General features: G+C 27.8%; 10 protein-coding genes and 1 long non-coding RNA gene across 23 annotated transcripts in view; 2 read left to right on the top strand and 9 right to left on the bottom strand.

The window, feature by feature from the left end:
• Positions 1-2,343, bottom strand: part of LOC118074123 (nuclear receptor coactivator 2-like) — a 33,987-nt gene extending 31,644 nt beyond the window's left edge. For all 7 annotated transcript variants that reach the window (XM_035095058.1, XM_035095063.1, XM_035095061.1 and 4 more), the window contains exon 1: positions 1,430-2,343. The gene's annotated coding sequence lies outside the window, so the exon portion shown is untranslated. The remainder of the gene's footprint in view (positions 1-1,429) is intronic.
• Positions 2,344-4,075: 1,732 nt separating this feature from the next.
• LOC118074124 (ankyrin repeat domain-containing protein 39) lies at positions 4,076-5,930 on the bottom strand. Its single transcript, XM_035095064.1, has 3 exons — positions 5,732-5,930; positions 4,574-5,645; positions 4,076-4,228 (listed from the first exon to the last, which is right to left on the bottom strand). The coding sequence occupies exons 1-2, from the start codon at positions 5,832-5,834 to the stop codon at positions 5,218-5,220; spliced, it is 531 nt and encodes a 176-aa protein (XP_034950955.1). The 5' UTR covers positions 5,835-5,930; the 3' UTR covers positions 4,076-4,228; positions 4,574-5,217.
• A 1,212-nt stretch (positions 5,931-7,142) lies between these two features.
• Positions 7,143-10,849, bottom strand: LOC118074184 (uncharacterized). Of its 2 annotated transcripts, none has more exons than XM_035095193.1 (4): positions 10,495-10,849; positions 8,971-9,195; positions 8,055-8,660; positions 7,143-7,812 (listed from the first exon to the last, which is right to left on the bottom strand). In XM_035095193.1, exons 3-4 carry the CDS (start codon positions 8,575-8,577, stop codon positions 7,472-7,474), a joined length of 864 nt encoding a protein of 287 aa, XP_034951084.1. In that variant the 5' UTR covers positions 8,578-8,660; positions 8,971-9,195; positions 10,495-10,849; the 3' UTR covers positions 7,143-7,471. The 2 variants fall into 2 exon arrangements, with proteins under 2 accessions (XP_034951084.1, XP_034951085.1); XM_035095194.1 differs by lacking the exon at positions 10,495-10,849 and adding an exon at positions 10,259-10,469.
• LOC118072898 (uncharacterized) lies at positions 8,945-9,585 on the bottom strand. The gene is made up of 2 exons (XM_035093067.1): positions 9,504-9,585; positions 8,945-9,195 (listed from the first exon to the last, which is right to left on the bottom strand). The coding sequence occupies exons 1-2, from the start codon at positions 9,583-9,585 to the stop codon at positions 8,945-8,947; spliced, it is 333 nt and encodes a 110-aa protein (XP_034948958.1).
• Positions 10,850-10,880: 31 nt separating the features above from the next.
• On the top strand, positions 10,881-11,483 carry LOC118074187 (uncharacterized). The gene is made up of 3 exons (XR_004691185.1): positions 10,881-11,192; positions 11,268-11,321; positions 11,395-11,483. It is a non-coding gene; the product is annotated as an uncharacterized lncRNA (long non-coding RNA).
• Positions 11,484-11,611: 128 nt separating this feature from the next.
• Positions 11,612-12,839, bottom strand: EMC4 (ER membrane protein complex subunit 4). Its single transcript, XM_035095196.1, has 3 exons — positions 12,608-12,839; positions 12,257-12,528; positions 11,612-11,878 (listed from the first exon to the last, which is right to left on the bottom strand). The coding sequence occupies exons 1-3, from the start codon at positions 12,658-12,660 to the stop codon at positions 11,682-11,684; spliced, it is 522 nt and encodes a 173-aa protein (XP_034951087.1). The 5' UTR covers positions 12,661-12,839; the 3' UTR covers positions 11,612-11,681.
• A 19-nt stretch (positions 12,840-12,858) lies between these two features.
• On the top strand, positions 12,859-14,523 carry LOC118074185 (tubulin-binding cofactor B). Its single transcript, XM_035095195.1, has 6 exons — positions 12,859-13,101; positions 13,191-13,334; positions 13,407-13,683; positions 13,795-13,867; positions 13,939-14,198; positions 14,324-14,523. The coding sequence occupies exons 1-5, from the start codon at positions 12,982-12,984 to the stop codon at positions 14,054-14,056; spliced, it is 732 nt and encodes a 243-aa protein (XP_034951086.1). The 5' UTR covers positions 12,859-12,981; the 3' UTR covers positions 14,057-14,198; positions 14,324-14,523.
• Positions 14,084-16,445, bottom strand: Tango4 (transport and golgi organization 4). The gene is made up of 9 exons (XM_035095192.1): positions 16,190-16,445; positions 15,980-16,086; positions 15,780-15,904; positions 15,429-15,694; positions 15,006-15,350; positions 14,807-14,925; positions 14,547-14,726; positions 14,292-14,445; positions 14,084-14,213 (listed from the first exon to the last, which is right to left on the bottom strand). Exons 1-9 carry the CDS (start codon positions 16,190-16,192, stop codon positions 14,154-14,156), a joined length of 1,359 nt encoding a protein of 452 aa, XP_034951083.1. The 5' UTR covers positions 16,193-16,445; the 3' UTR covers positions 14,084-14,153.
• A 195-nt stretch (positions 16,446-16,640) lies between these two features.
• Positions 16,641-19,582, bottom strand: Sac1 (Sac1 phosphatase). Its single transcript, XM_035095190.1, has 8 exons — positions 19,294-19,582; positions 18,992-19,083; positions 18,570-18,910; positions 18,400-18,511; positions 17,963-18,306; positions 17,508-17,885; positions 17,270-17,437; positions 16,641-17,162 (listed from the first exon to the last, which is right to left on the bottom strand). Exons 1-8 carry the CDS (start codon positions 19,329-19,331, stop codon positions 16,884-16,886), a joined length of 1,752 nt encoding a protein of 583 aa, XP_034951081.1. The 5' UTR covers positions 19,332-19,582; the 3' UTR covers positions 16,641-16,883.
• Positions 19,583-19,984: 402 nt separating this feature from the next.
• On the bottom strand, positions 19,985-22,183 carry LOC118073873 (uncharacterized). The gene is made up of 12 exons (XM_035094648.1): positions 21,939-22,183; positions 21,764-21,838; positions 21,612-21,683; positions 21,420-21,497; positions 21,280-21,339; positions 21,127-21,204; positions 20,989-21,051; positions 20,788-20,868; positions 20,633-20,713; positions 20,475-20,552; positions 20,204-20,287; positions 19,985-20,123 (listed from the first exon to the last, which is right to left on the bottom strand). The coding sequence occupies exons 1-12, from the start codon at positions 21,984-21,986 to the stop codon at positions 20,073-20,075; spliced, it is 849 nt and encodes a 282-aa protein (XP_034950539.1). The 5' UTR covers positions 21,987-22,183; the 3' UTR covers positions 19,985-20,072.
• A 3,069-nt stretch (positions 22,184-25,252) lies between these two features.
• The window catches only part of Hr4 (Hormone receptor 4), a 52,693-nt gene continuing 50,991 nt past the window's right edge, over positions 25,253-26,954 (bottom strand). For all 6 annotated transcript variants that reach the window (XM_035094695.1, XM_035094688.1, XM_035094713.1 and 3 more), the window contains one exon: positions 25,253-26,803. In XM_035094695.1, coding sequence (XP_034950586.1) covers positions 26,723-26,803 — 81 coding nt within the window. In that variant the 3' untranslated portion in view covers positions 25,253-26,722. The remainder of the gene's footprint in view (positions 26,804-26,954) is intronic.

The raw sequence follows: 26,954 nt of genomic DNA, 5'->3' as shown, positions 1-26,954 counted from the left end.
TTAATACTTCCAATCGGATATAACTTATTATTTAATGTTTCAAGTCTTTGAGTTAAGTTAATGAATGAACTAATGTCTAAGATTAGTTTTCTAAGTGAAGAAAATGAACGAAGAACATTAACGTTAATTACTTGACTTTCAAGATTTTCATTTACTCCGAAAAATATGCAAAGCTTGTAGCTGAATATAATTCAATATCTAATCAATAGAAAGTAACTCATGACTAAATAAGTGATACAAGCGCATTTCATACAATTTATCTAATCTGTGATAATCCGAATCTGCAAAAAAGAACCAATAGGTCAATTTATTGTGCAGGGTTTTAGCTTTGTAGTAGTTTGCATTCCACAGGAGTTTTATTCTTGACCTAGATAAAAGAAAATTTAACCATCAGGAACCCGAAACATTGTCCACGTGTCCCTTATTTCAATGAAACATGTTACATAGTAACAATGTGACAAGCATATATGCTTTATCGCTTACTGTTACGAATTACTACATTGGTTATATGTTTAAATTGTAACTCTCTTGCGTAAATCACAAAAATAATCATCGTATGTTAAAAAATGCGTATTTTGCTCTGCAACCATTCATTAGATTTAACTTAAGATATATTAACAGTTATATTTATCGAGTTCATATGTGATTCGATAATCAAATCAATGATGATAATAATAATAAAAATATTTTATTTTGCTCCGAAAATAATCATTGTGCAATTTTTGGAGTTATTTTTGCATTTAATTTAATGATAATCACTTTTTTACTACTTATTGAACGGAAAAACATATTTAAAATATAATTACAAAATGTTAATTGCGAAATATAGCATTTTAATAAGTGTACTTGGATTTTTCTTCTTTTATTTTTTTAAAACATTCTAAGTGTTGATCGATTTACTCGAACTACTTGGAAGTGAATAATTAAAGTAATGAAAGAAAAAATTTTTCATGAAAAACATTACAAGCTCTAATGTTAATAATTAAAAGAATTGAATAATTTTCTTAATAAAAAAGATGTACAGTTATTAGGTGTATAATAACAATAAAATGGTTTGCATGGAAAAGTGATTAATTGATTTTAATAACAATAATTACGCAATGATAAAAAAATGAATTATTGAGCAATAGTTGTCTATTATTTAAATAAAATATGTAAAGAATGAAAAAAGTTGAAAGGTGATAATTTTGTATAGTTTTTGATGCATGTTTTTTCATAGGCTAGATTAAAATCAAGGGTAATAACACACAAAACCGCCGACACAAAGGGATTGTCGGTCGAAAAGCTACTTTAACGGATCACTCTGTGGGTCGATGAATACTGAACGTGCGTATAAAACTCTTTTATTGCGTAAATCTCGCCTCCACCATTTTATTTTATTATTCTCAATAACACAAAAGCACAATAGATAAACAATAAAAATGCATACCTTTTATTTCAAGGTAGGAAAATTGTTTTCACTTTGGATCAATCACAACTGCATGGACGAAATTTTTGTAATGGCATTTCGCAACGAGCGAAACAGACGTCTCTCCTTTTTGCCGGTTCGCGTAGGTTATGGACAGTTTCTCGTCGAAAAACACCGCGGGGCGCCACGAGATGTTCACTCTCGTATCAGCATCAGCAGCAGCAGCAACGGTAGCAAATGACGACGACGTAGTTAATATATCCAATGCACGTGTATATTTTACTCAAGAACTGTTTCAATAGCTTCTTTCCACATCAACACAAAAGGAAAAAATATTCTTCAAATTTTACTGGACCCATGATGATTTATTTTCTTTTTCTCCGTTATTTTCAGCTCCGAAACCAACACAACCTTACTTAGCACTCTTTCTTCCTTCTTTTTTGTTCCCTTGTTCGTCACTTTGTTGATCACTGGAGTCCGAAGAAGCTTCAATGTCGTCCAGTGCCCGTGAACAAATCAACTTCCGATTACACGTGCATAACAGCCTATTTCATAGCCGATTTCTCGCTTTTTCTTCGTGTTGTCGAATAAAATACATGCGTATGCGCGCGCGCACTGTCTCTCGATGGTTACGGTGTTGGTGTACGTGTGTGCACTTGATTAGCCGTGTGACGTCACGACACGGTTACATTTCTCGCGATTGTCACTCGTATGTGGAAGAGATCGTAGTAAAATTTAATGTTTTGTTTTTATACACTAGATTGAATTGATCACTTGCTCCTCTCAACATTAAATACTAAGAGTTTATTGTGGCAACTGATGAGACTTAATGATTAACCATCTCCCGGCGCAAATACAAGTGCCAACAATTTTCGTGGCTATACACGAAACAAACTGACTAACGCAACGAACCGCGAGCAGACCAACAGTGCACGCCAGACATAAGGACTCTGTAGATGGCGCTTGCGTTTATCACGACACGGGAGATACGTGCAGGGGCTATTCCAACTTGCGTACTGCTGCAACCATCTTTAAAATAACCGAACTTTGCCGAAAGTCATCGATAATATACGAATCCAATTACTACGAAATTTAAATTTCAATTAAATTATCATATCAATGTTTTTACAATATTATCAATTTAGTATTAATACTTTTATTTATAACTATATTGTGAATTAAATTAAAAAACTTAAGACACGAGGCAATGTTTAATAGAAGTTATGAACACTTTTCAATTATTTATTCATTAAAATACAAAAAAAAATGTAATTTTTCAAAAGTGCATTAAAAAATCATTGCACATAGAGTAAAGACAAAAACTCGCCTAATGATTGAGTTCTGGTGCAACTTTAATCGCAAAACTCATTTCCTCATCTAAAACAGAACATTTTCTATGTAAAAATATACACTGATTCCGAAAACATCATTCGAAAGCAAAGTATTTGCATTACAGAGTTTCCTTCACAAAAATAAATTTTTACCGGTCTCAAATCGTACGTTTCATTTGATATCTTCTGAGGGATGCAACCCTATTTTTAATTGCACCAGCACTATACAACAATTGCTTAGATTCAATGAAAAAGACAGTAATGTTTAACCTTTTCTTCGGTTAATAGAAAATAAAAGATTTTTATTAATTTTTATTTTTAAGGGTGGCAATTATTCTGACTTTATCTTATTTAAATTAATTATTTTCACCTGTTTCTAGAATTTTTTCTCTGTGTAAAGTTTACTCTGTAAATATTACATGATGAAATAACAAAATATTCATTTGACAAACAATAATAACGTCGTATAGGATATTACAACATTTTTTTATCTAATAACACCTGTTAAACCTGTATTTGTAATATCCAAGACACATTAGATGTATTGTGATTAAAACTAGAAGAAATAAGTTGATAACCCAAGTCAGCTAGAGCATTTATCGCTGATAATGCTTCATCTAAAATTAAATTTTTTTAATGTCTTATTTTGTTGGTTAATATTTTTAACATAATGTATAATACATAATTAATGATTGCTTCCAATTAATTTATTACTTATCTTCTTGGGGACCTAATATAATGCAAACATACCTGGGATTCTTTTTCTTGGAGTAATTTGATAAGGTACAAATTCTTTTTCAAGTGTTTATTTTTCTTCCTTATTTACTCTATTAGGAATAAAATAAGCTTTATTTCCTTCCAACATTAAGTAATGATATCTTGAATTAGTAGACATTATAGAAACTTAATAATAAAATTATACAGCTATCATTCTTCTCATTCAAACTTTTGAATACTTTATAAAGTTAGTAGGAAAAAATTCGTTTCAGCTGTAAATGTTAAACGTAACAAATTGTTTATCCAGTTTAAATTCAATATTGAAACAATTTGATTCTTACAAAAGAAATATCATACAATTATCAATAAAAAAGATAAGGTATCGAAGATAAATTTTCCTGAAAATAACTCACCACTTTGTATGCTCATAAATAAATAGTCTGGTTAGTATAAATAGTAGGAAATATAAATGATCATATTTTTATATTTAATAGAGAAATATTTGAATATTTATAAAATCGAAATACATTTATTATTATACTTTCAAATGTTTCCTTTTTTTTTCCATAAAATTTATTAAAAATAACATTTTCATATTTTTTTAAGATATTATAGCTACTGTCATCAAATAATTTTAGATATGACTTGACTTATGGACTTGTAATAGTTTTTTCCAACATCCAAACCAACTGATTTGCATTGTTCTTAAAAGTTGTAGTAGTAATATGGTAACCCAAATTAGCTAAAGCATTAATAGCTTGAACCACTGCTCCTGTAATTCAGAATAACATTAGCTACTTTTTTATAAAAAAAATATGATTTACTTATGTACAAGTAATATTTATAAAAATATATAGGGTAACAAATGAGAAATGACCTAAAGTAATCATTTATAATTTTTAAATGAGTGCAGAGAGACAAATAATAAAGATATATATGAAATCAATGAAATGGTCATTTTTATTTGAAATCAGTTTCAGTTGAATCAAACATTTTCAACAGTAGTAGTTATTCCTTAGCCAGGTTTTGTCAACTTTTTTAAAAACTCAATCTCAAAATGATAAATTATTACTTTAGGCCACTTTCAATTTGTCATTCTGCATAATTTTCAAAATACCTGTTGATTTTTTTCCATTAGCTGGAACAGGATAGTGAGGAAATGCTTCACAAATTGCAGTTAATTCTTGCTCATTCAATCCATAAGGTGTAAAATAATAAATATCACCAACCAACATTATATATCGATATGTAGTTGTAGTAGCCATAATTAAGAAAGTACTTTTAATTCTATGCTTCAAAATAATTGATGTCTTTTCTTTGAAATTTAGAATGTTGTAAATAATGCAGTCGAATTGTTTTCAATAAAAGGATCTTACGTTTTAACAAGTATCAAGAATCATCACTGATATCGTATCAATGATAACTTATCATGCATAAAAATGCTTTATTGTTAAATGATTTTTTCATGAAAATCATCGATCATTCTTTTAGCTTCTGAAGGAAATATACAATTATTTACCATTATTTCTAATTCATAAAACTATAGATTTAAAAGTGTTTGTTTTATGATAATGGACGATTGTAAAGAAATATTATCACTTATATACATGTTCTATCGATAATTGTTTTATAAACTTCATTCTAAATTTAGATGAACTTATCCCGTTATTATTTATTAGAAGATTGAGAAAAACTATGAACAAAATCGTAACTATAATAATTATAAAAATGTAGCAATAAATTAATTGAATTCTTTATTATCTAATCAAGAAGAAAATTATTCTTGTTGGAACCTGCTAATTCTTGGGCAGTTTTGCCATGTTTATCACGAATGTTGATATCAGTTTTGAATTTAAGAATATCCCAAACAGCTGGGAAATTAGATAAAACTGCTCGATGGAGTGGTGTGTACCCATCAGAGTCTTGAATATTACAATTAGCTTTATGTTTCAGCAAAAATTCAACCATTTCGATGTTACCCATCATAGCAGCTCGATGAAGAGGAGTTGCTCGACCAGATTTCGTTACTGCATTAACATCTGCACCATGTTCCAGCAGTAAACTACAAATTGCTAGATGTCCACTACGAGCAGCATAATGAAGAGCGGTATAGCCAGCAGAATCCGTCGCTGATGCTGAAATTCCTTTACTTAAAAGATATTTCAAACGTTCACAATCATTTACTTGAGCTGTTGAATTGAAATAAATGATAAATGTTAGTACAAAAGTGAAACTTTATAAGCAACGATATTGAGCTAATATGAAAATATTTTACCTGCATACCAAATTCCACGATCGAAATCCATTTCTGAAATAGTTTGACGAACTCCACTATCAGATTCGCATACATGATCATGATGATGATGATCTTCAGCCATAGTATATGATATATTTCTTAGATAATAATAGCAATTATAATTCAATCAATTTACTGTAAGGAATTTCTTGAAAGTAATATAATCAATACTATACTGACTCTGTAAACAAAGTATGTAAAGAAAAATTAGTTTAGAAGATTTACAATAAATAACGTGGAATTATTATTAGAAGCTAAATTTTTCTTTCATATATTTTGTTTAATTGATCGATTACAAATACATAAAATACATTTCGAAGAAGAAACAAATAATAAATTTTCTCACTAAATTTTTTAAATTTATAGAAAAATTTTCATCTTGAACAATATTTTTTTTTCTACTGCCATAAATTTTTTTTTTATTCTATATTCATTAATTGTACCTGTTTATTTTAATATTGACTACGTTTATTAAAACATCAGTATAAACTCCCAATCAAATGGTTTTATAAAAGTTTTAATATAATAAAAATATTTTCGTTTATAAAATATATATATTAATACAATAAAATAATTCATTGGAATAATCTTTTGATTTTTGTAGCTATTAATTGAAGATTCGTACATGACGTATTCGAAACTTTATTTTAAACTCTTATTAAAAAATAAAATATTTTACTGGAATGATTTAAAATGCTCAAATGTTCATTGCACGACAAAATTTAAGAGTATAGTAATCAGTTGCATTTCTTGATAATTGTAAGACTATTGACTATAGATTAAAACGTGCGACAACATTCATAGAAGTGCTAATGAGTTTTTAAGGTACATTAGACCATGACAGATTTAAAGTTCTCTTTGAAGAGTCCAAAGTATTTCAGCCTCTCCAGTGCTTGAAACAATTCGATAGCCCAGCTCAGCTAGAGCATTGATTACAGCTAACGGTGGTCCTGCAATCAGAAGAGGTGTATTTCCATAAAATGGTGATTTTTAAGTTTTTGATTAATGATCGGTGTATTTCTTTTTACCAATGATAATGAGATATAAACCAATTATAATTATTAATAAACACCTTTGATCATGGCGCCATTTATAACATCCAATCCAGAACTATTAAAGCGTTTACATAGAGCAACTGTTTCGCTTTCCGTTAATCCAAAAACTGCACATTCCGAGGCAAAAGGCGAACCTCTTACAGCAACATAATAATAGATTTCACCATCGAGTACAGAACCAATATTTTCTGTGGCTTTGATATCGCACATTTTTCAGTTAGTTGCTTATAAATAATTACACTTCGTGATCTTTCAGAGCTAAAATCAACATACAATAATAAATAATATTGGTTACTATTATGTAATTAAACAAAATAAAAATTATTATAAGCATTTGTTTTAAAATCTGTAACTCATGAAGTCGGCTCGTTTTTTATTCATTTTATGTTATTATACTATTTCTACAAAATATTTATGTACATTGTTATAAATGTAGGCAATATTATTTTCGAATATTAATATTCATGAATATGAGATATTATTCAAAAAAGTGAGAAAGAAACGCTTTATTTGTGTTTACAATAATTCAATTGGCAGATGAATTGATTATGTATTTAATATTTTTTCGTAACATATTTCGATGGAGAATAAAAACATGAAATTATATAATTGATAAAAATGTAATAAATTATTAATAACATTATATAGTATTGTTAAAACGATCTTATTCCGCAATTTCCATATCTCTTTGCACAATTACACGTTCACGTTCTTCTTTGAGTTGCATCATGCGAAGTTCATGAGCCCATTGTTTCTCAGCACGAGCTTTTTCATGTTCATATTCCCATTGGAATCGTTCAAACTCTAGAGTTTTTCTGCGTAACTCTAGTTCTGCGATTTTTCTAAAAGCTCGTCGTTCTAAAAGCTGTTCCTGTAGAATTTTAGTTTGTAAAGGTGAATGTGGAGAAGCTGGTATTGTTTGTACACTTTGTAAAAGCGGATTTACTGATACTCTTCCTTGTTCAACATTTACATTCTGTAGCTGTGGCTCTTCTTCAGTAGTTTCTAGAAATAAATCAAATAACTATGGTCAATTATTATTATTGATAAAAAACTGAATAATTAGTATTACGAAAGACTTTGTAAGTTTCTCAGAAAATTATAACATCGAAATCCAATATTGTAATAAAACTGCTTCAATTACTGAGAACAAATTAATCATTATGATTAAATTGTTTCCTAGAGTGTGTGGCTATCATAGTTTACAAAGTATTTCATAATAATTTGATAAAGAAAAAAAATTATACCATAATTATCAACGGTCACAGTCTCAAGATCATCTTCTTTTATCCACTCTCGATGTGTTTTCATTGATTCAGTATTTTTTCGTTGTAATTTTGAAGGTGAACTTTCCTGTTGTCCTGACCAACCAGCAGGGTCATCATCTTCTTCAAGTAAATCTAAACTTTGTACTGGCACATCTTCATTATTAGCCATTTCTTCTTTTTGCCTATTCCACTCATTAATATCTTCAATATCAGCTTCCGTGAGATTGGAAATATCAAGAGTTATTTCTCCATTTTTATTAATCCAATCTCCTCCTATTTTAGCTCCTAAAAGTCGAGCTCGGTTTACCCTTTTACTGGTCGAAACTCGTAAAAATAATTGTTTAACATCTGGAGCTGCCTTTTCACAACGGGCTAAATGTTTTTCCATTCTTGTAGCATTTTGTATGTAAGATCGATGACAAAATTTACAAAACGCTATTACAGTTGAACCTTCTACTTTCTTATCATAGTAAGACCAAACAACTCCCCGTTTTTTGACCATTATAGCTGAAGTCTGATGAAAATGATGAGATGATACGTCTTGGTTATGTCAATGCCCTCACTTTGATTAATCTGCGCCAGTTACTATAATAAAATATCACGACCCGTACTCTTTAAAATGATTATTAGTAACTACAAAGATCGATTAATTATCTATAATCATTCCAAAATTTGATATTTGAATAATATAAAGCGTATCTTTCTGTATTTGTAATAAACCAATGGTTTGAAGGCATTAATTTATTTTACATATTGCAATAAACAAGTGCAATAATGAAATAGCATATGTATGGCAGTAAATATCTAAGTAATTATTTGAAATCAAAAATTTTTATTTCGTTTCTATGATTAGGTAACAACATTAATTTTTATGAGGTAGCATTACTGGACATACCTGTTTTAACAATCGGTTCTGGTTCAGGTTCAGAAAAATCTTTTCTCATTGTCCACATATACTCATTGTAATCTTGTTTTACACTCGTACTAGAAGATGCGACAACTTTGTATCCTAGGACTTCTAGGGCGGATAATATTACACAAGGATGTTGTAAGTAAACGATTGTCGCTTGATCACAATATCCTCCAGAAGCAAAACGACTTAATTGTTCAATATCTGAAGCTGAAATAGAAAAAAGTTTTTGTTAAATATTTATCATCAATTGTCACCCCTCAATTCTCATTAATTACTATTTATTATCTTCTTACAATCAAATTATTATACTCTCAGGCAACAGTATTGTGGTGAAATTAGTATTAATGAATAATATAACATTTAAATTATTTTCAAAGCTTTTGATATTTCTTCAATCAATGAAGGTGGCAAAAATGATTTGAAATTAAATGCATACATAATTTATTCGAAAATGCACTACAGTTTGGTGAAATAAAAAACGTCAACTATACAATAAGAAGGAATACGAATGATACCTTTCAAACCAGAAACGAGCACTCTCCAAGGATATTTGTGGCTGTAGGACGCAAGATTACCACGTACCAGAATGTATGGCATCTGTATATTTGTTTTAAAACTGTAATGCACAGGGATTACAATCAAACAGATGAATTGAATTTAAATAGAATCACCACAGAAGAAAGAAATTAATGCCAGTTATATTTTTCAGCTTACTATGTAGCTGGTTTTATTTTGAATATAATCAGTCGAGTTTATTATGAATTGAATATTATATACATATACATATATATATTTAATTTGAAAAGTACAAAGAGTGTTAACATCTCTTTGGTTTGAATAAAGTTGTTGATCATCAACGGATCGTTAACACACTCTGATGAACAACTATTTTTTCGAATAAAAGCGCTGAATAGATTATTGTAACTATGTTGTAACTTTTCATTGAAATAATTTTGATTGTTCTAATGATAAAGATTTTGTAAACGAGATTGTTTTCTCATGAAATTTATAATTGTTGTTTCCAAAAACTAAAGCTGATAAAATGATATAATGGCAGTAATTAAAGAATTCTGATTATTAATTATTAATTATAATTATTTAAAGAAATTTTTAATGCTGAAAATCATATAAATTAGAGGTTATGAATATTGTAAATGTATGTTAGTGCTATAATATATAGCGAAAATTAAAAATTTGTTCAAAATAATTTAGTGGTTGTCAGTGATATTTTTTATGATATGAGAGGAAATTTATGGATGGGTACACATACCTGTAGTCGTAAAACAGTATACACTATTAATTACACCCGTCACATTCAATATTGTAACATGCTAAATTATTACTAAACATTAAAAAATCATGAACAAATACAAGCAAATCTAATAAGTATATTTCTAATTAAAAGTTAATTCTATTTTCAAACATGTAAAGGTTAGATTTCGGTAGAATGATGTAAACGATAAGACCAATGAAACTTTACAGAAAATTGTACGGAAAAATACTCACCGGGAGGTTGGGAATATGGCTGTTGAAAGACTGATATTTTTCTGGAAAGAATCGATTCATGACCTCTCGGTAATTACAGTGACTTATATATTGCTTTGAAGTGAATGCAAAAATGAAGAAATGCGTAGAGTTTTATAGCTTACTAAAAAAAAGCAGCGATAAATTAACTACGCATTAAAAGATGAATACAAAGAATATTGATTTGGAGTTCTCTTCAATAGTAATATATGGCACTGTACATTTTTCATGGATACAAGCCTTTAGATGTTTACAGAGATATTCTTTATTCAAAATTACATATTTTGAAGATGCTTTAATTTATTTTGATTACTTAATGCGATTAAATAATATTAATTACACTAAAAAATGAATTTTATAAATAAAATTTATACATAATTGACATTAAAACATTATAATCTCTTTCGAAGGACACTCATAGAACAAAAGCTTTAGAGTTTCGCTGTTCATGAAAATGAGTCTTTACGTTTGAATGTTTTTGGCGAATAAATATTTCTGACACTTCTTTTATCTGCCGATCGCTATTATCATGATGCACACAAAATTATAATTTAGTTTAATTTTAATGTATATAAAATCGATAAAATTCAATTATTTTTGATCTATTCAATTTCTGATTTTTTGAGCTTGGTTTCGCTACATAAATATCCTTTTTTGTTATAAAAATGATTAAATTCCTGGTAAGTGAAACAATTGACAATAAATATTTGATCATCGATATTTTTACAATAACTATAGTTAAGAGAATTTTTTAGTTAACCTTTGGGACAGGTGTTTACACTGGAATATATCTCTGTCAAAACTATGAGGTACCAAAAAGATATTTAATTTTTAATTTTATGTAAATAAATGCATGACATGATTACTTATTCATTGTTGCAGATTCCCAGAGTAGATGAACCCTCTAAAATTATAGAGAGGTTAAAGGAATTCGCTGATGATCATAAGAAAAAATAGATTAATTATAGCAACACAATGTAATTTAAAAATAACTGTAAATACTGCTATAACTATTAATTGATTCTTTGTATTTTTCATTTTCTTCTGGAAATATAATCTTGCCTCAAAACATTGTGATATGATAAATATAAATCTGTTGGTTTCAATGGTAATTAAATTTATTTACGTAAAGATTTAATAGATTAAAAAAAGTGATGAAACATTGATAATTAATCATAAACAAAACCTCCTCCCGAATATTCAAGTCTTGCTGGTGGCTCAACAAAAGCCAGCCAATCTGACGCATGTGTTGGCAGTAGACCCATTGATTGACATTTATAAAGTGCTAGAGCTATGTTGACTATTTGTCCCAAGAAAAATACAAACTTTTGAGCATAGGCATGAGTTCCTTCTATTACTTTGAATGCTGAAAGAAAAAGAAATTAATCAATACGACTTTATATTATCAACTACTTCATCAACTTTAAAAGATCTGTTGAGTCACATTCATTTATAAAAGGTTTTGCGTATTTAGCACAGATTATTCTTAATGGTACTAGGTGAAATATATCTAGAGTAAATTTATTGAACGTTAACTTTTATAGAGCTTCATAGCTTCACCTTTATTATGTCAAACGATTAGAAAAAGTTTATTCTTATGTCTATAAGTTTATAGCTGCCTTCTAATATTTTTACTCAATCGAGTACGTTTTTCAGAAAACTTTTTAATTGATAAATCAATACTTTATGACAAATAATGAGTAACTTATGTGATAAATTAATATTTAAATAATAAAATACTTACTTTGTTGTAATGTAAACAAAGCTTTCACTGGCCTAATAATTAACATCCCGACCATCATAATTGGAAAAATTGATATAGAATTTCCAGCCATAAACATAATAAATAAATTCATTGGTACTTGTTTCATAGGTCCAAGCGCTAGATCCCATGACTTTTTGATAATTAAATGATTAGAATCGTTCTCTCTCAGATGTTCAATACTGTGAGAAAGCCCTATATTAGGGGTATATCCTGGAGGACTAGCTATTTCAGTATTTCTATCTTGTTTAACTCTAAAACAAATAAATTAAATTCTATAAAAATATTCACTTATAAACTACTAGGTCATTGACAATTATTAATTACACTTACTTGTGGGAAAAGTCTAAATTCCATTTAAATTTCTTTTGATTTTGTCTAGACATTGTTTTTAATATATTGGTTAACAAATTTTTATAATTCTACTACTCACTATGAACAAATTTTTAATACAATAATTATTATTAATTTATGTTGATGTATGCATTTATACAAAAGCTTAGATTTAACGGCTAACACGTATTGTACGTCATATTGGTTATGGTTAAACAATAATTCGTTTTTGGAGTAATCCGTAGGGAGCAGCACCAACCGAATGACATTTTTTAGAGCTTCTAAACAAATGGTTTCGGCCTCAAATTATTTTATTCATAATATAATTGCAATATTCATTTGTTGATCGAGTAAATAATCATTATTTATTAAAAATGACTTCGCTCAATATTGTCACTTCAGACTTTGTGAACGTTAATATTACGACTTCTGCTCAACAAACGTCATGTGTTGAAAGAAGATATCAAAAAGGAATTACTATTGATGAATTTAAAGTAAATAAAAATTATTACTCAAATTTATTAAGCCTAAACAAAGATGCTGTTTCAGCGAAAAAATTCTAACCATGTTTACTTTTTTCCAGGGTAAATTGGAATTAGTAACAGGAGGAAATCCTGCTACAATGAAGTTGGAGGTCTATGATAAGAATAATAAACTTGTATGCTGTCCAAATGAAGGATCTCGGCTTTTAGGATCTTATCCTATTGATGATGGAATGACGGTTCATGTAAGACGGTTTTTTATTCAAGTATTTCTCAATCTTACTACGTTTAATATAAACATTTGTTTATTTTTACAGGTCATTGATAATTTTTTACGCACAGATGATCTGTCAAATGTTGAAAAATTCACCATATCCGAAGAAGAATATTCTAAAAGATCAGACACTGTGAAAGCATTTTTGGAAAAGAATAAATTAGGAAAGTATAATGAAGAAGAAATGAAGAAAAAAGAAGAAGAACGAAAACAGGAACGTGAAATGGAAGAAGAGATGGTAAAGAGTTTTAATCCTGGGGATAGATGTGAAGTTCGTGTACCTTCACAACCAACGCGACGAGCTACCATTATGTATATTGGTAAAAAAATTTTATTTATGTATGAAAATAATGAACAATAATGTTTAATGACCAATTTTAAAATAGTAATGGTAAGTTCTCAATCATTACAATTAATTTTATTCTTAAAAGGTAAAACAGATTTTAAAGATGGATTATGGGTTGGAGTTAAATATGATGAGCCTCTTGGCAAAAATGATGGGTCGTAAGTATTTTATACTTTATGATAGATTTTTTATAATAATCTTTATAATTATAATACATTTATTCCTTTAGAGTTAATGGGAAAAGATACTTTGAATGCCCTCCAAAATATGGTGGATTTGTAAAACCAAGTCATGTCAAAAAAGGGGACTTTCCGGAAGAAAATTATGATTTAGATGAAGAAATATAATGAAAATTGATCAATAAATGCTTACTCTTTGTTTTTATAGCAATTTATATTAAAAATTTTGTACAATTATAATAATATACACTTCACAATGCAGTTTTTAATATTTTCTTCGTTTGATAATGTCTGGTCTCCAATTAATTGGGTGAGTTTCTTCAGTCTATAAAAAATAATAATGAACTAGATTATTTAGAAAATCATAATCATGAAAGTAAGCTTGAATAATATTTATACTTACCGCTTCTGTATCTTCTTTGTACATTTTTATAGTTTTATCAGCTTCTGTCGTAATCATCCGACTTCCGGTCATGTCAAATGTAATACTGAAGATACCGGCTTCACTGTCCATTGATCCCGGCTGTACCGGAGCTTGAAGACGTTGGAAATTATAACTGTAATTGACGTTAATTACAATTTTAATTATTAATTTTTTTAGTTGTTTATAATTCGAAAAATTGAAATTCTCTGAATCCAATTGTTTAAAATTATTTACCCGGTTCTAAAGTCCCAAAGATGCATTGTACCATTGTCTGCACCCGAAACTAATACTCCTTCTGAATTAATTGCTAAACAATTTACAATAGCATTGTGACCAGACAAATTTTGTACAAATTTACCATCTGGACATTTCCATTCTTTAATATTATCTGGAGAAGCGGAAGCAAACATGTATCTGTAACAATTAGATTAATTATAACAGCTAGAAAAATTTACTAAATATTCATACAATTTTATATTACAATAATTTCTTACACTGAAGGATGAAAACAAAGTGCTCTCACACTTTTTTTGTGATTGGTTAATGTTGCTCTAGATTTGCCTGCTGCAAGATCCCATAATCTTATAGTACAGTCGTGACTTCCTGTAATAATCTGAAACCAAACAATTAATTCAAAAATTGGTAATCCAATCTTTTTGGAGCACTTTTATCCAAGTTAATGATTTTACTTACTTGAGGTTCACTTGACTGGCTAATAACACTTGCAACAGTGTTTGTATGTCCAACAAGAGTATGAACATTAGCTTTTGTTCGCATATCCCAAACTCGAGCAGTAGCATCTCTTCCAGCTGTAGTCAATACATCAATCGTAGGGTGTAATGCCATCGAATAGACAGCTGACAAGTGCCCATGGTAATGTCTTATAACTTTATTATACTCGAGATCCCAACATTTTACTTGTCTATCTTCTCCACAAGAGAAAAGGTATGGGTGCCTATGAGAGAAGGCTAGAGCTCTAACACTGCTGATATGTCCAGTTAAAGACACTTTTAATTTTCCAAGAGCTAGGTCCCAAATCTGTAATTGTATATTCATTATAAGACAATCTAGTATTCGAAAAAATGTCATTTCAAATTATTGAATATTTGTTTTTACCTTAATTACTCTATCGGCCGAGCCAGTGGCAAACCATTCGTTACCAGGTTCTACAGCACAACATCTCACCCATCCTAAATGACCACTAACCACACGGTACAATTTCCAAGGCGGATGCCATTTGGGTTTTATCATCGATGGAGCTTTTTTTGGTGCTAATGCTACTGTGTTATTGGTAGTTGTTGCAAGTGCTGTAGAAAGTGTACTTGTAGAGACATTGGTATGGGGCACCACTGCATCACTTGGTACATTAGTAAACGATTCATCTACAAAATATAAAGTAAAAATTATACAGAATGAATATCTCTCATATTGTATTCTGGATACATAATAATCGAATTATATGCTTACCGCCCGGTGGAGGTGGATCTGTATTTTCGTTGTGATTTTTAACTTTCTCACGTTCGTTAGTTTTTACTCGTTCAATTATCGGACCGTATGAATCTTTTGCTTTTATATTTTTCTTTAATTTTTCTCTGGCAAAATATGATGATTATTATAGATCAATCAATAAACAAAATCAATGTTAAGAAAATTTCAAATTAACTTACAATTCGGGATCAACTGGAGGCAGCATTCCTTGATTTGTAAGAAAAGTATCATGCGTTCGTTTCAGCGAACGAAAGACCAATGTATGAACTGAATGCCTTTGAACGTCCTAATTACAAATTTTTTAATGAAAATTAATAAAAAAATATGGCAGAAAAATACAAATGTCAAACTTGTCCCATTGATCAACAATATTAAATTTCAAAACTTACCATATTTAATTAGAGGTTAAGGTAACGATGCCGCTTTCAAATACTCTTCTCCTTTACGGCGTATATTGTTGAACTGAGAACAAAATTTCTTTTAGATTTTTTAATGCTTTCGAGATTCCATATAACCAAGATTTAATATTGCAATCTCGCTTTAGTTATTATAGATAATTGAAAAAAAAAATTAAATATTTTTGAGCAACTATTTCGTTTAAAATTTATTTTATTCATCACAGAAATTGTTTATTTGTATACTATACTACAGCTATAGTTAGACCGGAGAAAGAATCGACTTCGGGTAATTCCGGAAAAGTCGACTCTGCCGACGAAAAATAGTTTCGAAAATTAGATAAAATTGATAAAATTTACCAACAATTTTATAATTAAAAAATAAGTCAAATACAGATAACTAAAAAACCTTTTGTTACTAATGAGTACATAATTAATAACACAGTTTTCGTTAAATAGTTTTAATAGATCCAATCATAATTTCTCTCTAAAAGATATACATACACAATTCAAATATTTACTAATGTACAATTAAAATTTTTCATATTAAAACAAATCATATAATATTAACATTATCGAAATTCGTGCAATTAATATTGGCCCACCAAATCTATACCAAGTTCCTCAATATTTTCTTGAGTATTAATTTATAAAATAATTAGTATTAATAAAAATATTTTCAGTACGACTACAATAGTTTTGGCTTATCAACATATTGTTTTCCATGATGAATAATAGTTGCAAATGTACCAGCGACCATTGCACCCCAAAAAAGCATGTAGAGTAAAACTTCTGTTGAATATGTTGTCGGAAGGACTACATGAGCAACCAGCATAGATGATGCGATTAAAAGCACTAATGGGAATGTTGCATATCTCCAATTTCTTTCATATTCTAGTGGACACTTCAATTGCATACACTCTTCCTCTTGTACAACATAACGTCCTAAGAATAAATTAATAGAGTCCTGAAATAAAATAAAATTAGAAACTGATAATGTATCTTTTTTTGTTGAGCGTGTAAGTTTTTTTTTTTTTGAAATTCGTGTTTATTATTTCTCTGAGAATTTTTTACCTGACGAAAACCATCGGCAAAATTATTTTTGTAGTATCTAGTTACACTGTTAATTCCATCTCTAATGGCTCCTAGCTGTGTACGTTTACCAGTACGAGTGAAATCTGTTTTTAAAGCACCAGTCCCTGAATATTGAATGCTGATAGTATCAGCATTATCTGCCCAAACCTGACGTTCAAAAAAAATTGGTGAATTATTAAATATTGAGCGTTAATTTTTAATAAATTTATTTGCATACTTCTTTGAATAATTTTTCAAAAGACGGATGATCCTCAAGGTTACGAAGAATACCAAGTTTTCCTAAAGCATCTGTAAGTGCTCTTTTAGCCAACATACTCTGCACAACATTTGTACGGTCTAAACAATCGATACAATTCGTTCTGAACACACCATCTTGAGCAGAAATTAAAGCCCCGTCTTTTGATAATAAAAAGTAACCCATTTGTTCTTGATCATGAGCTAAACGATCCATTAAAATATTTAATCTGTCCCAACGCATGTGTCGACATTCTGCATGAAAATCAAACGCCTCATAACGTACATCAGGATTTCCTATTTTTGATATAGCAGAACGGAATTCTTGTTCCAAGATACCTTCAGCATTCCTGTGATCAATCTAAAGAAATAAAAAGTATTTAATATAAACATTTTATTTTATTATTAAAAAAATATTTATAAATAAACTTGTCTTACTAAATTTACTAATATTTGTTTTCCATAGTGAAAAATTTGCGCATCCAAGTGTCTAGAACAAGCGATTTGATGATTTTCATGCAACAGTAATTGTGGTTTGGGTTTATATTTGAGATTAGGCTCTTGATGCCAGAATAAGGGAATTGATCCTCTCGTTTGAACAAAAGAACTTCGGTCACCATTAACTTCTATCAATTGTTCAGTTTCGACATAATTAGAAACATTACCATTAGCATCAATTCCACGTGAAAATAACCGTGTTCCTGCACGGTGAATGCTTCGGCGAGATACAATACCCCAGTTGAATGATATACCATTAGCAACAACAGTATTGAGAGAAATAACTAATGATATGTGGTTAAGAAATTTCATTATGCACTTGAGTAACTTGGTTACTTAACTTAATTGAATTAAAATGAATAATTTTTAAAGGATACATCCATGAATGATTGGTAAACAAAACTTGGAATATTCTGGCCTAGATGCTAAGTCTTGTAACAGATGTGCGTTCCATATAAATCGAGGATCAGCTCGGTCATGTAATGGCATCTGTGTAAATATTTTATGATGAATAATTGTTTTTAATCAAAATATTTAGTCAACAAACCTGAAGAAATTCTGGAGGTGTATTGTGTAATCTTTGCATAGTATGGCTGAGATCATAAGTATAACTGAAATAGAAGTATGGAGTACTTAAAACTGACTTGATCATCTCCAAGTATGTCGTGTTATTTTCAATCTGCTTCTCAGTTAAATGAAGATCTGATTTTGAATACGGAATAATGTCCGTTGAAACAATCTTGAATATTTGTTGATTTGCTATTGTACCAATTTTTTCTGCTTCTGTGATTACAATAAAATATCGACATGCTAGTAGTCGAATTGTCCCAATAATACCCCATATTTTTCGTCGACTTGCAGCTTGTGGAATTTGACTTGCTGTGCCTACTAAAAATCAAAATAAAATATACAATAATTTCTGTAAATTATTTATTTACAATAAATGTTTTTTTTTATCTGTTATCATACCTTGAATAAATATTTGCTGATTTAATCTATCGACTACTAACAGTACTTTGGCATTCACTGCCTCAACATAAAATTTTTCAGCTGTAGTATATCTATAAAATATTAAATAAAAAGGTTATATTATTATTTAGAGTATAAATTATTTGATTTTAAAACTGTATATTGAAAAATATTAACAACTCGAAAAACAGTAGAATAAATAAAAATAAACTCAAATTAACTAAAACAATGTTTGTGAGCACAGTGATATAATTATAAAAAAATGTTTTAATGATTTAAAAAACTACTTATTTATTACTTACAAATATAAATCATCATAGACATCAGCATTCGAAGTCATATTGGAATGGACAATAATATTAATCAACGCAGTTAACTTTTACAGGAATATAAGAAAATAATACACCCAGATAAAAATTAATAAAATACAAAAAAGGACATGGCCTTTATTTTTAATTTGATTAATTAAACAAGTTGGACACTTTAACGTCAAATGTACTTTATCATTGTGAATAATAATACATATTGTGATTAGAATATGATGGAATAATTTTTTTTACACAAAAAAGACATGACCATATATCTCGAAATCTTGTATTCACTCCGTATGTAATTCGATTAATTCCCACGTTTCGATTCGATATATTACCAAACGATATTTTTATCGACTAAATCTAGTGTTATCGACGCAGTAAAGTCCCTAGATGTCCAAACCTTTTGAAAAGTTGAAACGGTTTTTTTTTAATCGTTAAAAATTGTAAACGAATTTTTTTATTAACTTTATGTTTCATTAAGATCATTATAAAATAATCAAGCTAATTCTAATTCTACAGTTGTTCAAACAAACTATTGATGTTAAAATTGAAAAAGGAAAATATCTTGAGAAGATACTGAGGTAAATTGAGATCTTATTTTAAAAAACAAGTTATCACGCATTCAAGTAAATTTTATTATTTGATAATATTTTTAATCAAACATTATTTTTATTTTTAACCAGATTTATTTTTAAAAATTTTTCCATCATTCCATTAGTTTTTTTACATTTCATTATCTCGTAGACATACTTTGTCGTAAAATCATCTTATGAGTCGATTGCTGAGCGGAATTGAATCATGAATGCTTGCATGAACATCTAAAATAATTTGAATATTATGAAATACATATATATATATATAATATTTGATAATGTAATTTTGAAAATAAGCATATTACCGCCTCCACTGCATCTTCTGCCAAGCATCGTGTAGCGCTGAATTTGTTATCATCAGACAGGTCCATATTGAAAAGAAATGAAATCTAGAATTCAAACGATTTCATTGAGTATTTTTTAGACAACAAATAGTGTTTTCGATAAATGTCCAGGCTACTAGTCCATTCAAACTCAACAAGCAATTTGCAATCAATTATTGTATTATTGTAGGACGTAGAGCCTTGATCTTGAAACTAACCGTGTGTTTGAAGTATGCTAAAGTTACTAATTTACCTCATTAGCCAATCTATTGATTGATGTCGCCATTGATTTGAATACTTGATCATTATATACATTTGGTGAATTGATGATCTATACAAAGAAAAAATTGCAATATTTATTTTACTTAATTTTTAAATACATAGTAAAAACCGTATTTTTCCAGTTCTTACTTCATTTCTAGTTTGTTCAATCGTTGATTTGAGAGCTTTGGCTGCTTCATCAAAGTCATTTGATTCTTGATAGTGATCGACCTGTTTTAGAACGAATTTTTAATATATGTAACATCCAAACAATTAATGAAAAGAAATCAGCTCGAATTTCTTACCTCATCTATAATATGCTGCAAGAAATATAGGAAATATCTGAACAATTCTGGATATTGATTTAGTACAACTGCTTTTATAAACTGTAAAAAGTATACATAAATATACAAATTGTTTTATTTCATTCGTCGAGGTTTCCTTGATCATTTATTACAATTTAATTTATGATTAATAATTATATGTCTAACTAATAATTTAATTACCTCGTAGTTTAAAGAGTGTATTTCTTTAAAATCCTCATCACGAGTCATAACAACTTCCATGAACTAATAAGATGAATAAAAAAATATTAATAAGAGCTAAAAAATTAAAAAACAAAAATTTTGTTATTCGTTCATTACCTTTTTACTTGATTTAGCTACTATTTTTACGATGTCGTTTAGATCTGTTTCTCTTCCTGACTTAACAACCCAATTAAGCTAAAAAATAGAATTACATTGTCAGTTGTAATTGTCAGTGGCATTAACATAGTAGAAAAGAAAATACAAAATTACATCTTCACTGGCCTGTTCAACTATCTCCGAAAAGTTATCTTTGTCCAATCCATTCATAAGCTAATGAAGAAAATTTTTAGTGAATAGAATTTATAAATATTTAAAAAAATTTATAAATTGGTATTAAGATTTATACGTACATTGTCAAATACGATTTCTACTAGTTCTGCAATCTCGTCCAATGATAAGATGTTTTCAATGTTAGAGGACTCATTAATCTGGTTAAAAATTAAATGTATATTAATAAGTGGATTTCGAATGTGTTTTTTTTCCAATTATTTAGCTTGTCTTAAAAAAAAACTAATTTAATAATTTTTTCATTATATACATACCTGATTTTCTAACAACTCTAGATTAAAACTGCTTGAATTATCTCGATGTAGACATTCTTGTACGTATGACCGCTGAAAAATGATTTTTTCAATACTATTAGAATATAAAAAAAGGTATATGTGTTATTTGATAAATTAAATAAATATAATACCATGCTTTTAAAATAAAAATTTTCTGTTGCTTCATCAACAGTGAATTCATCGATTAAATTTGGTGCAGCAATACTCTGAAATTTGTATTTTTTTCTCGTATTATTTCTCCTTTTTTTTTCTTTTGATATTTCAATATCATTTATGATACTTCTGTATTTAGTGATATTCACATACCTGGCTGATTAACCCAATTAGAAACAAATAGGATAGTTTTGAATACATTTCAAGTATTTTGCAACTTACTTCCAATCTCTTACAATATTTAATTATTTTGTAGGCGATAAAAAATTGACTACAGCTCAAATATTCTACACGTCGCTTATATACTATTGACTCATCTAATTATCATTAAAAATATGAATCAATATGTACCCTTCTAGTTTTTTTTAATAATGTCACAAATGTGTTCGACGATCATAAAAAATAGATTTCAGGATTAACGTAGACAAATAAGAGAAATACATGTGTTATCTGTTATAACGAAAAAGTTTTATGGCGCAGTTTGATAAGAAATTACGTGTAATGTTAATATAATTATTACCAAATAATTTTTTCGAATTATCGAAATTAATAAATGTTATAAATAACTCATTAATAATCAGAGACTTGCAATAACTTTTTTCTCAAATTGACATTTCATGTTTAATAACAAAAGGTTCCACTTGATTCAACAGTGTTTACTACTGCTAATTACCAGAAATATTATAGCTTTATGATTAACCTTAGCAGAGATAAAAAAATTTACTTGATAAATCAAAAACAAATTCTATTATTAGTAGGACTTTTCATGCTCATGATATCAAATAATTTTGATGTAGAAATAATAATTTAATATGATAAAGCAACGGTCTATTCTGGGTATTGCTTATCTAATTTTATAATAATTACAATTTTTTTTAATACGTAAATTGTTTTTTTTATAATTTAATAAATAATTAAAATACAAATAACATAGAACTCAGAATATTATTTTTAATCAGTTTGTTTATTTCTGTAATAATATTATTTTTCATCATATATATAATAATAATTCTATTTACTTCCTTACTATCAATATAATAATATAGTGTATTTATGTTCATTATGTATAATATATTATCTACATTTATAATCCCTATTAAAAGGCATCTCCAACCAGACTTCAGATTTACTTTTTTTAAAATATCTTATTTATTCCATAAAAATACAGGGGGTTTTCACACACCGTTAAGTCAGAATGTGTCTGCTCTGTTTGGTTAATCAGTCATACAATCGATATTTATGTCTTTTTTATTTTATATAAAATATTAATAGCTTATCAACTAATATTCGTGGAATTTTCGATGAGTAACATATTATTATGATTCATCATTACATAATTTTATGAACGAATTATACTATTTACCCATGAATATTTACTTGGTTTATTTGAATTATTATTTAATACTGTTTTTATTAATCGGGACTTTTCCTGTTTTGGAATAAAATTAATGTGTAAAATAATTTTTGCAAATAATTATGTAAACTTTTTAAAGTAATGTTGATATTATTTTAATTAACCATTCAATATTTGTATTCCTTGGTTTCGCCGAACAGAGCAGATAATATCTTCCTAGGTAAGTGCACAATCTCATTTTACAAAAGGAATAGTTTAAGATAAACGAATAATAAAAGTATACTTTCTAAACGTAGGTAAATATTGGTAACTTTGACTCACGCATTGACAATTAATTATGCCAACATTACGGCATCATATCTGTTTGTGTCTATCGTTTCTGGGTTAACTTTAATAATTTTTTCAAAAATTATTCCTTTTTTCTATAAAACTTTCTAATAAAAAATCTTTAGCTATAATTATTATCAATTTTATTAGCTTTTACAATAAAATAATGTTCATTTACTTTATAATGAATCATAAACCAAATCTAATAATGATTAAATAACGAAAATAAACTTTTTATATAAATGAAATCGAATATTGAGATTAGAATGTATTTACAAAAATATTTAAAAACAAGACTAGTAATTTTAATATATAGTTATTGTTATTAATATTATTATTATTATTATGAAAGTGATGATTAGGAGTTATTATTATTTATTAAATATGAAATTTTTTCGTACAATATGTACAAAGTTAAACCCATAAACGAGAGACATACTTTTCTCGTGGACTCTCACTCTTACTTAAATATTAAAAGTGGGCATAATAATACTCTCGGTAGTATAATGCCCTAAGTCTTGCTGATCCAACGCTTTAGCCTTCCTCGTGAAAGGCTGCTGTACTCCCAGACATCTTTGTACATATTTCTAATATACACAAAAGACAGCCCAATGTGGTTTTTTGCTCTTATTGAATTCCAATAATTGATTATTATTGACCCACGGCTATTATTTTATTTATTATTATAATTAATTAATTAATAATTTTACGTATTTACATAATCAAAAAATACATTTAAAACGTTTAGACCAATTCAAGAAATTAAAATTACTTAAATTAATATTCTAAAAAATCAACAATAATAAATTGTTAATTTTTTTATCTATATTTACAAATTATTAATAATAATTATCAATTAATTAATTATTGACATCGCGATTATCTGGAATATTAAGCGTGCATGGCAGTTTATGTAAACGAAAACATATTAACAAATTGAAGAGTAAATGAAAATAAAAAAATATATGCAGAAAGACAATGTTTTATGGTTTTTTTTTTTACATCATATTGATAATTAATAATGAATGATATTTGCTATTAATAGACAGTTACACCCCATCGACCGTCCGATTGAACACGTTAGTACGACGATATCGGGTAATACAGTAGCCCTTACCGTATTCTTGTAATTTATTCAAATGTACATTTTTTAACGGCATAAAGTTTATCCATCCAGTAATTAAGTCTTATAGTATGGACAAGTATCCTCTAGGCGAATAGGCCCAAAGATTGTGTATAGTTCGTGACGATTATTTATCAAAGTATGCTCCCAACTGTGTTATCATTGATTTTTTGTACAATTTTTTATATTTTCACACTTAAAAATTATTAATTAATTTGACTTTGATACTAATTTTTATATTTAATTAATTTATTTAAATTGTTTTATCATCAATATTTTGTAAACAATTTATAATTTATAATACTTTTCAATGAAATTTAACTGTGTAATCAACATTTAATTCATTGATAATTTTTATTTATTTTATATTTTATTACAATAAAATTTTATTTACTAATTTTCAGTTAATTTGGTCTATGTTTTCCAATTGGAATTTTAATTAAAACTTGTAATTAAATTTGTCATTTAATTTAATAGTTTCCAATTTTTATCAACATAGAAAGTCAACAAACTGCTGATTACAATTTATTGTCTAATTCTTAAAATATTTTTTTGTTGAATAACGCTGTAATAATTTTTATATAACACTCATTAATCAATTTAATAATAAGAATAATCGACAAATTTTTCTTTATTAATTAACAGATTGATATTTCTCTTTTTTTGAATTGATTGTAATTTTAGATAATTTTTTTGGTTTTACACAGTCGTCAGCATACAATAATAAAAACAGAATCATTTACATTTTCAATAATCTCTATAGAGGCAAGATAAAACGAATTTACAAATTTGAAATGAAAATAATTTGTTTGAATAGCGCATGTATATTATATATGAGAAGCAGTTTTCCGAAACGTGAATAACATTAACTAGCATGAGCCACTGGTACTTTGAACTTTGTATTTTTATTATTAATTTTTTTTTTTTTATAATATTTTTTTATATATCTCATACCTTAATTTATTGAGCCAATCGGAGGAGGCCGAGTGTGTGTACACACTTCGGAAATAATTAAATATTTTCTTTTTATATGAGTACTTTCACGTACCGACGTGCAGTCTTTAGAAAATCGAATTTATGATAATAATCTAATTTTTTAAGGCTCTATATGCATTTACAAAAATTTTTTTATCTCCATTTATATTTGTTATAAATGACAATTTTTTTTTTGTTCCAGTTACACAAAATAGTTTTAAATTACATCTCAATTTTAATTTAAAATTAAAAATGCCTTGCAATCGATTGTATGCGATTTTAAAAGTATTAAAATATTTTCTTTTGTTCAGTCATGATTATAAAATAATTTTGTTTATCATAATTATATTATCACTCTAAAAAATCATTCAAAATTATAAGATGAAATAAAAAATTGATTTAAGCATCAAAAAATTGGTCGAAATGCAGAGTTCACTTTTCACTTTTTTGTTTCATAATAACAATAACAATTATAAATAAATCTTTTGTTGATTTATTTAATTATTCAAGAGTAATTGATTAAAGGAGAAGTATATTAAGCGTGATGTTGATCACGTCGGTTAGCCGGTCGATTAATTGTTGCGGCAAAGCAGTGACCTGCGTTGGGCGTATGAGAGTCTTTGCTTATTGTTATATCGATTGGATTATGCAATGTGAACACACAATGACATAGTTGCGCGACTGAATACAGAAATATAGTCTTTTAGTCTCGATATAAAAGTTCAGTTCATCATTTTTTTCGATTGTTTAGTTTGCCTTTGTTATTTTCAATTTTTTTTTTTTTACAATTTATTTTTTATAACTTTTTATCCAATGATTCGTCTAACATTTTTAATTATTTCAGTTTCGTCCTTAGATCCCTGCATTTTACTCTTTACTCTCTTTAAGTTTGTTCCTCATTTGTTTCTATTTATTTGTTATTCGTACTGTTTTTTCTTCGTTAGAAAAACTTTAACGAACGGATTCTTGTATTTATATTGTTTTTCTTTAATATTTATAATATTTATAGATATATTTTTATATATATTTATATATATATATATATATGTATATACACAAAGTCTTTACCCTCCATTTAAGGGTCACTTTATACGTTTCTTTGTTTAATTCTATTCGATTACGAATAGATTTTTCCAACATATCTATTTCTTCTATTTACTATCTTTGAATTGCTGAATTCAATAAGAAAGGAACGTAAAACATTTTACTCTCAAGAAGTAGTGTTGCCGCTGATTGCACCTGAAAATTAATTAAAATAATGTTTAGTCATCAACATATTGAAAAATTAATTTAATTCTTAGAAATGATGAATTGCTTTGAAAGCATTATTGTAGCAGTTACTTTAGACTTCTCAATTTACTGATAATTAATTTTTTTTTCCTGAGAAATG

The sequence above is a fragment of the Chelonus insularis genome, unplaced genomic scaffold (assembly GCF_013357705.1).
Source record: "Chelonus insularis isolate UGA/USDA-ARS -01 unplaced genomic scaffold, ASM1335770v1 contig_131_pilon, whole genome shotgun sequence".
NCBI lineage: Eukaryota > Metazoa > Arthropoda > Insecta > Hymenoptera > Braconidae > Chelonus > Chelonus insularis.
Note: the sequence above shows the minus strand (reverse complement) of the source record. Positions and strands in the feature narration are given on the sequence as shown.

Coding starts and splice junctions, on each gene's coding strand:
- LOC118072898 (XM_035093067.1), bottom strand. CDS start 9,585: ATGCCATACATTCTGGTACGTGGTAATCTTGCGTCCTACAGCCACAAA. Junction 9,196..9,503: donor GCTCGTTTCTGGTTTGAAAG/GTATCATTCGTA, acceptor TTTCTATTTCAG/CTTCAGATATTGAACAATTA.
- LOC118073873 (XM_035094648.1), bottom strand. CDS start 21,986: ATGTATTCAAAACTATCCTATTTGTTTCTAATTGGGTTAATCAGCCAG. Junction 21,340..21,419: donor TAGAAATCGTATTTGACAAT/GTACGTATAAAT, acceptor TTTCTTCATTAG/CTTATGAATGGATTGGACAA. Junction 20,869..20,988: donor TACACTCTTTAAACTACGAG/GTAATTAAATTA, acceptor TACTTTTTACAG/TTTATAAAAGCAGTTGTACT.
- LOC118074124 (XM_035095064.1), bottom strand. CDS start 5,834: ATGGCTGAAGATCATCATCATCATGATCATGTATGCGAATCTGATAGT. Junction 5,646..5,731: donor TCGTGGAATTTGGTATGCAG/GTAAAATATTTT, acceptor TCAATTCAACAG/CTCAAGTAAATGATTGTGAA.
- LOC118074184 (XM_035095193.1), bottom strand. CDS start 8,577: ATGGTCAAAAAACGGGGAGTTGTTTGGTCTTACTATGATAAGAAAGTA. Junction 7,813..8,054: donor TGTGACCGTTGATAATTATG/GTATAATTTTTT, acceptor ATTTATTTCTAG/AAACTACTGAAGAAGAGCCA.
- EMC4 (XM_035095196.1), bottom strand. CDS start 12,660: ATGTCTAGACAAAATCAAAAGAAATTTAAATGGAATTTAGACTTTTCC. Junction 12,529..12,607: donor AATTTAGACTTTTCCCACAA/GTAAGTGTAATT, acceptor TATTTGTTTTAG/AGTTAAACAAGATAGAAATA. Junction 11,879..12,256: donor TTTGTTTACATTACAACAAA/GTAAGTATTTTA, acceptor TTTTTCTTTCAG/CATTCAAAGTAATAGAAGGA.
- Tango4 (XM_035095192.1), bottom strand. Junction 15,695..15,779: donor AGATCCACCTCCACCGGGCG/GTAAGCATATAA, acceptor TATATTTTGTAG/ATGAATCGTTTACTAATGTA. Junction 14,214..14,291: donor ACAAAGAAGATACAGAAGCG/GTAAGTATAAAT, acceptor TATTTTTTATAG/ACTGAAGAAACTCACCCAAT.
- Sac1 (XM_035095190.1), bottom strand. CDS start 19,331: ATGACTTCGAATGCTGATGTCTATGATGATTTATATTT. Junction 19,084..19,293: donor GTCTATGATGATTTATATTT/GTAAGTAATAAA, acceptor AATATTTTATAG/ATATACTACAGCTGAAAAAT. Junction 17,163..17,269: donor TTGCCGATGGTTTTCGTCAG/GTAAAAAATTCT, acceptor ATTTTATTTCAG/GACTCTATTAATTTATTCTT.
- LOC118074185 (XM_035095195.1), top strand. CDS start 12,982: ATGACTTCGCTCAATATTGTCACTTCAGACTTTGTGAACGTTAATATT. Junction 13,102..13,190: donor TTACTATTGATGAATTTAAA/GTAAATAAAAAT, acceptor ACTTTTTTCCAG/GGTAAATTGGAATTAGTAAC. Junction 13,868..13,938: donor CTTGGCAAAAATGATGGGTC/GTAAGTATTTTA, acceptor TTATTCCTTTAG/AGTTAATGGGAAAAGATACT.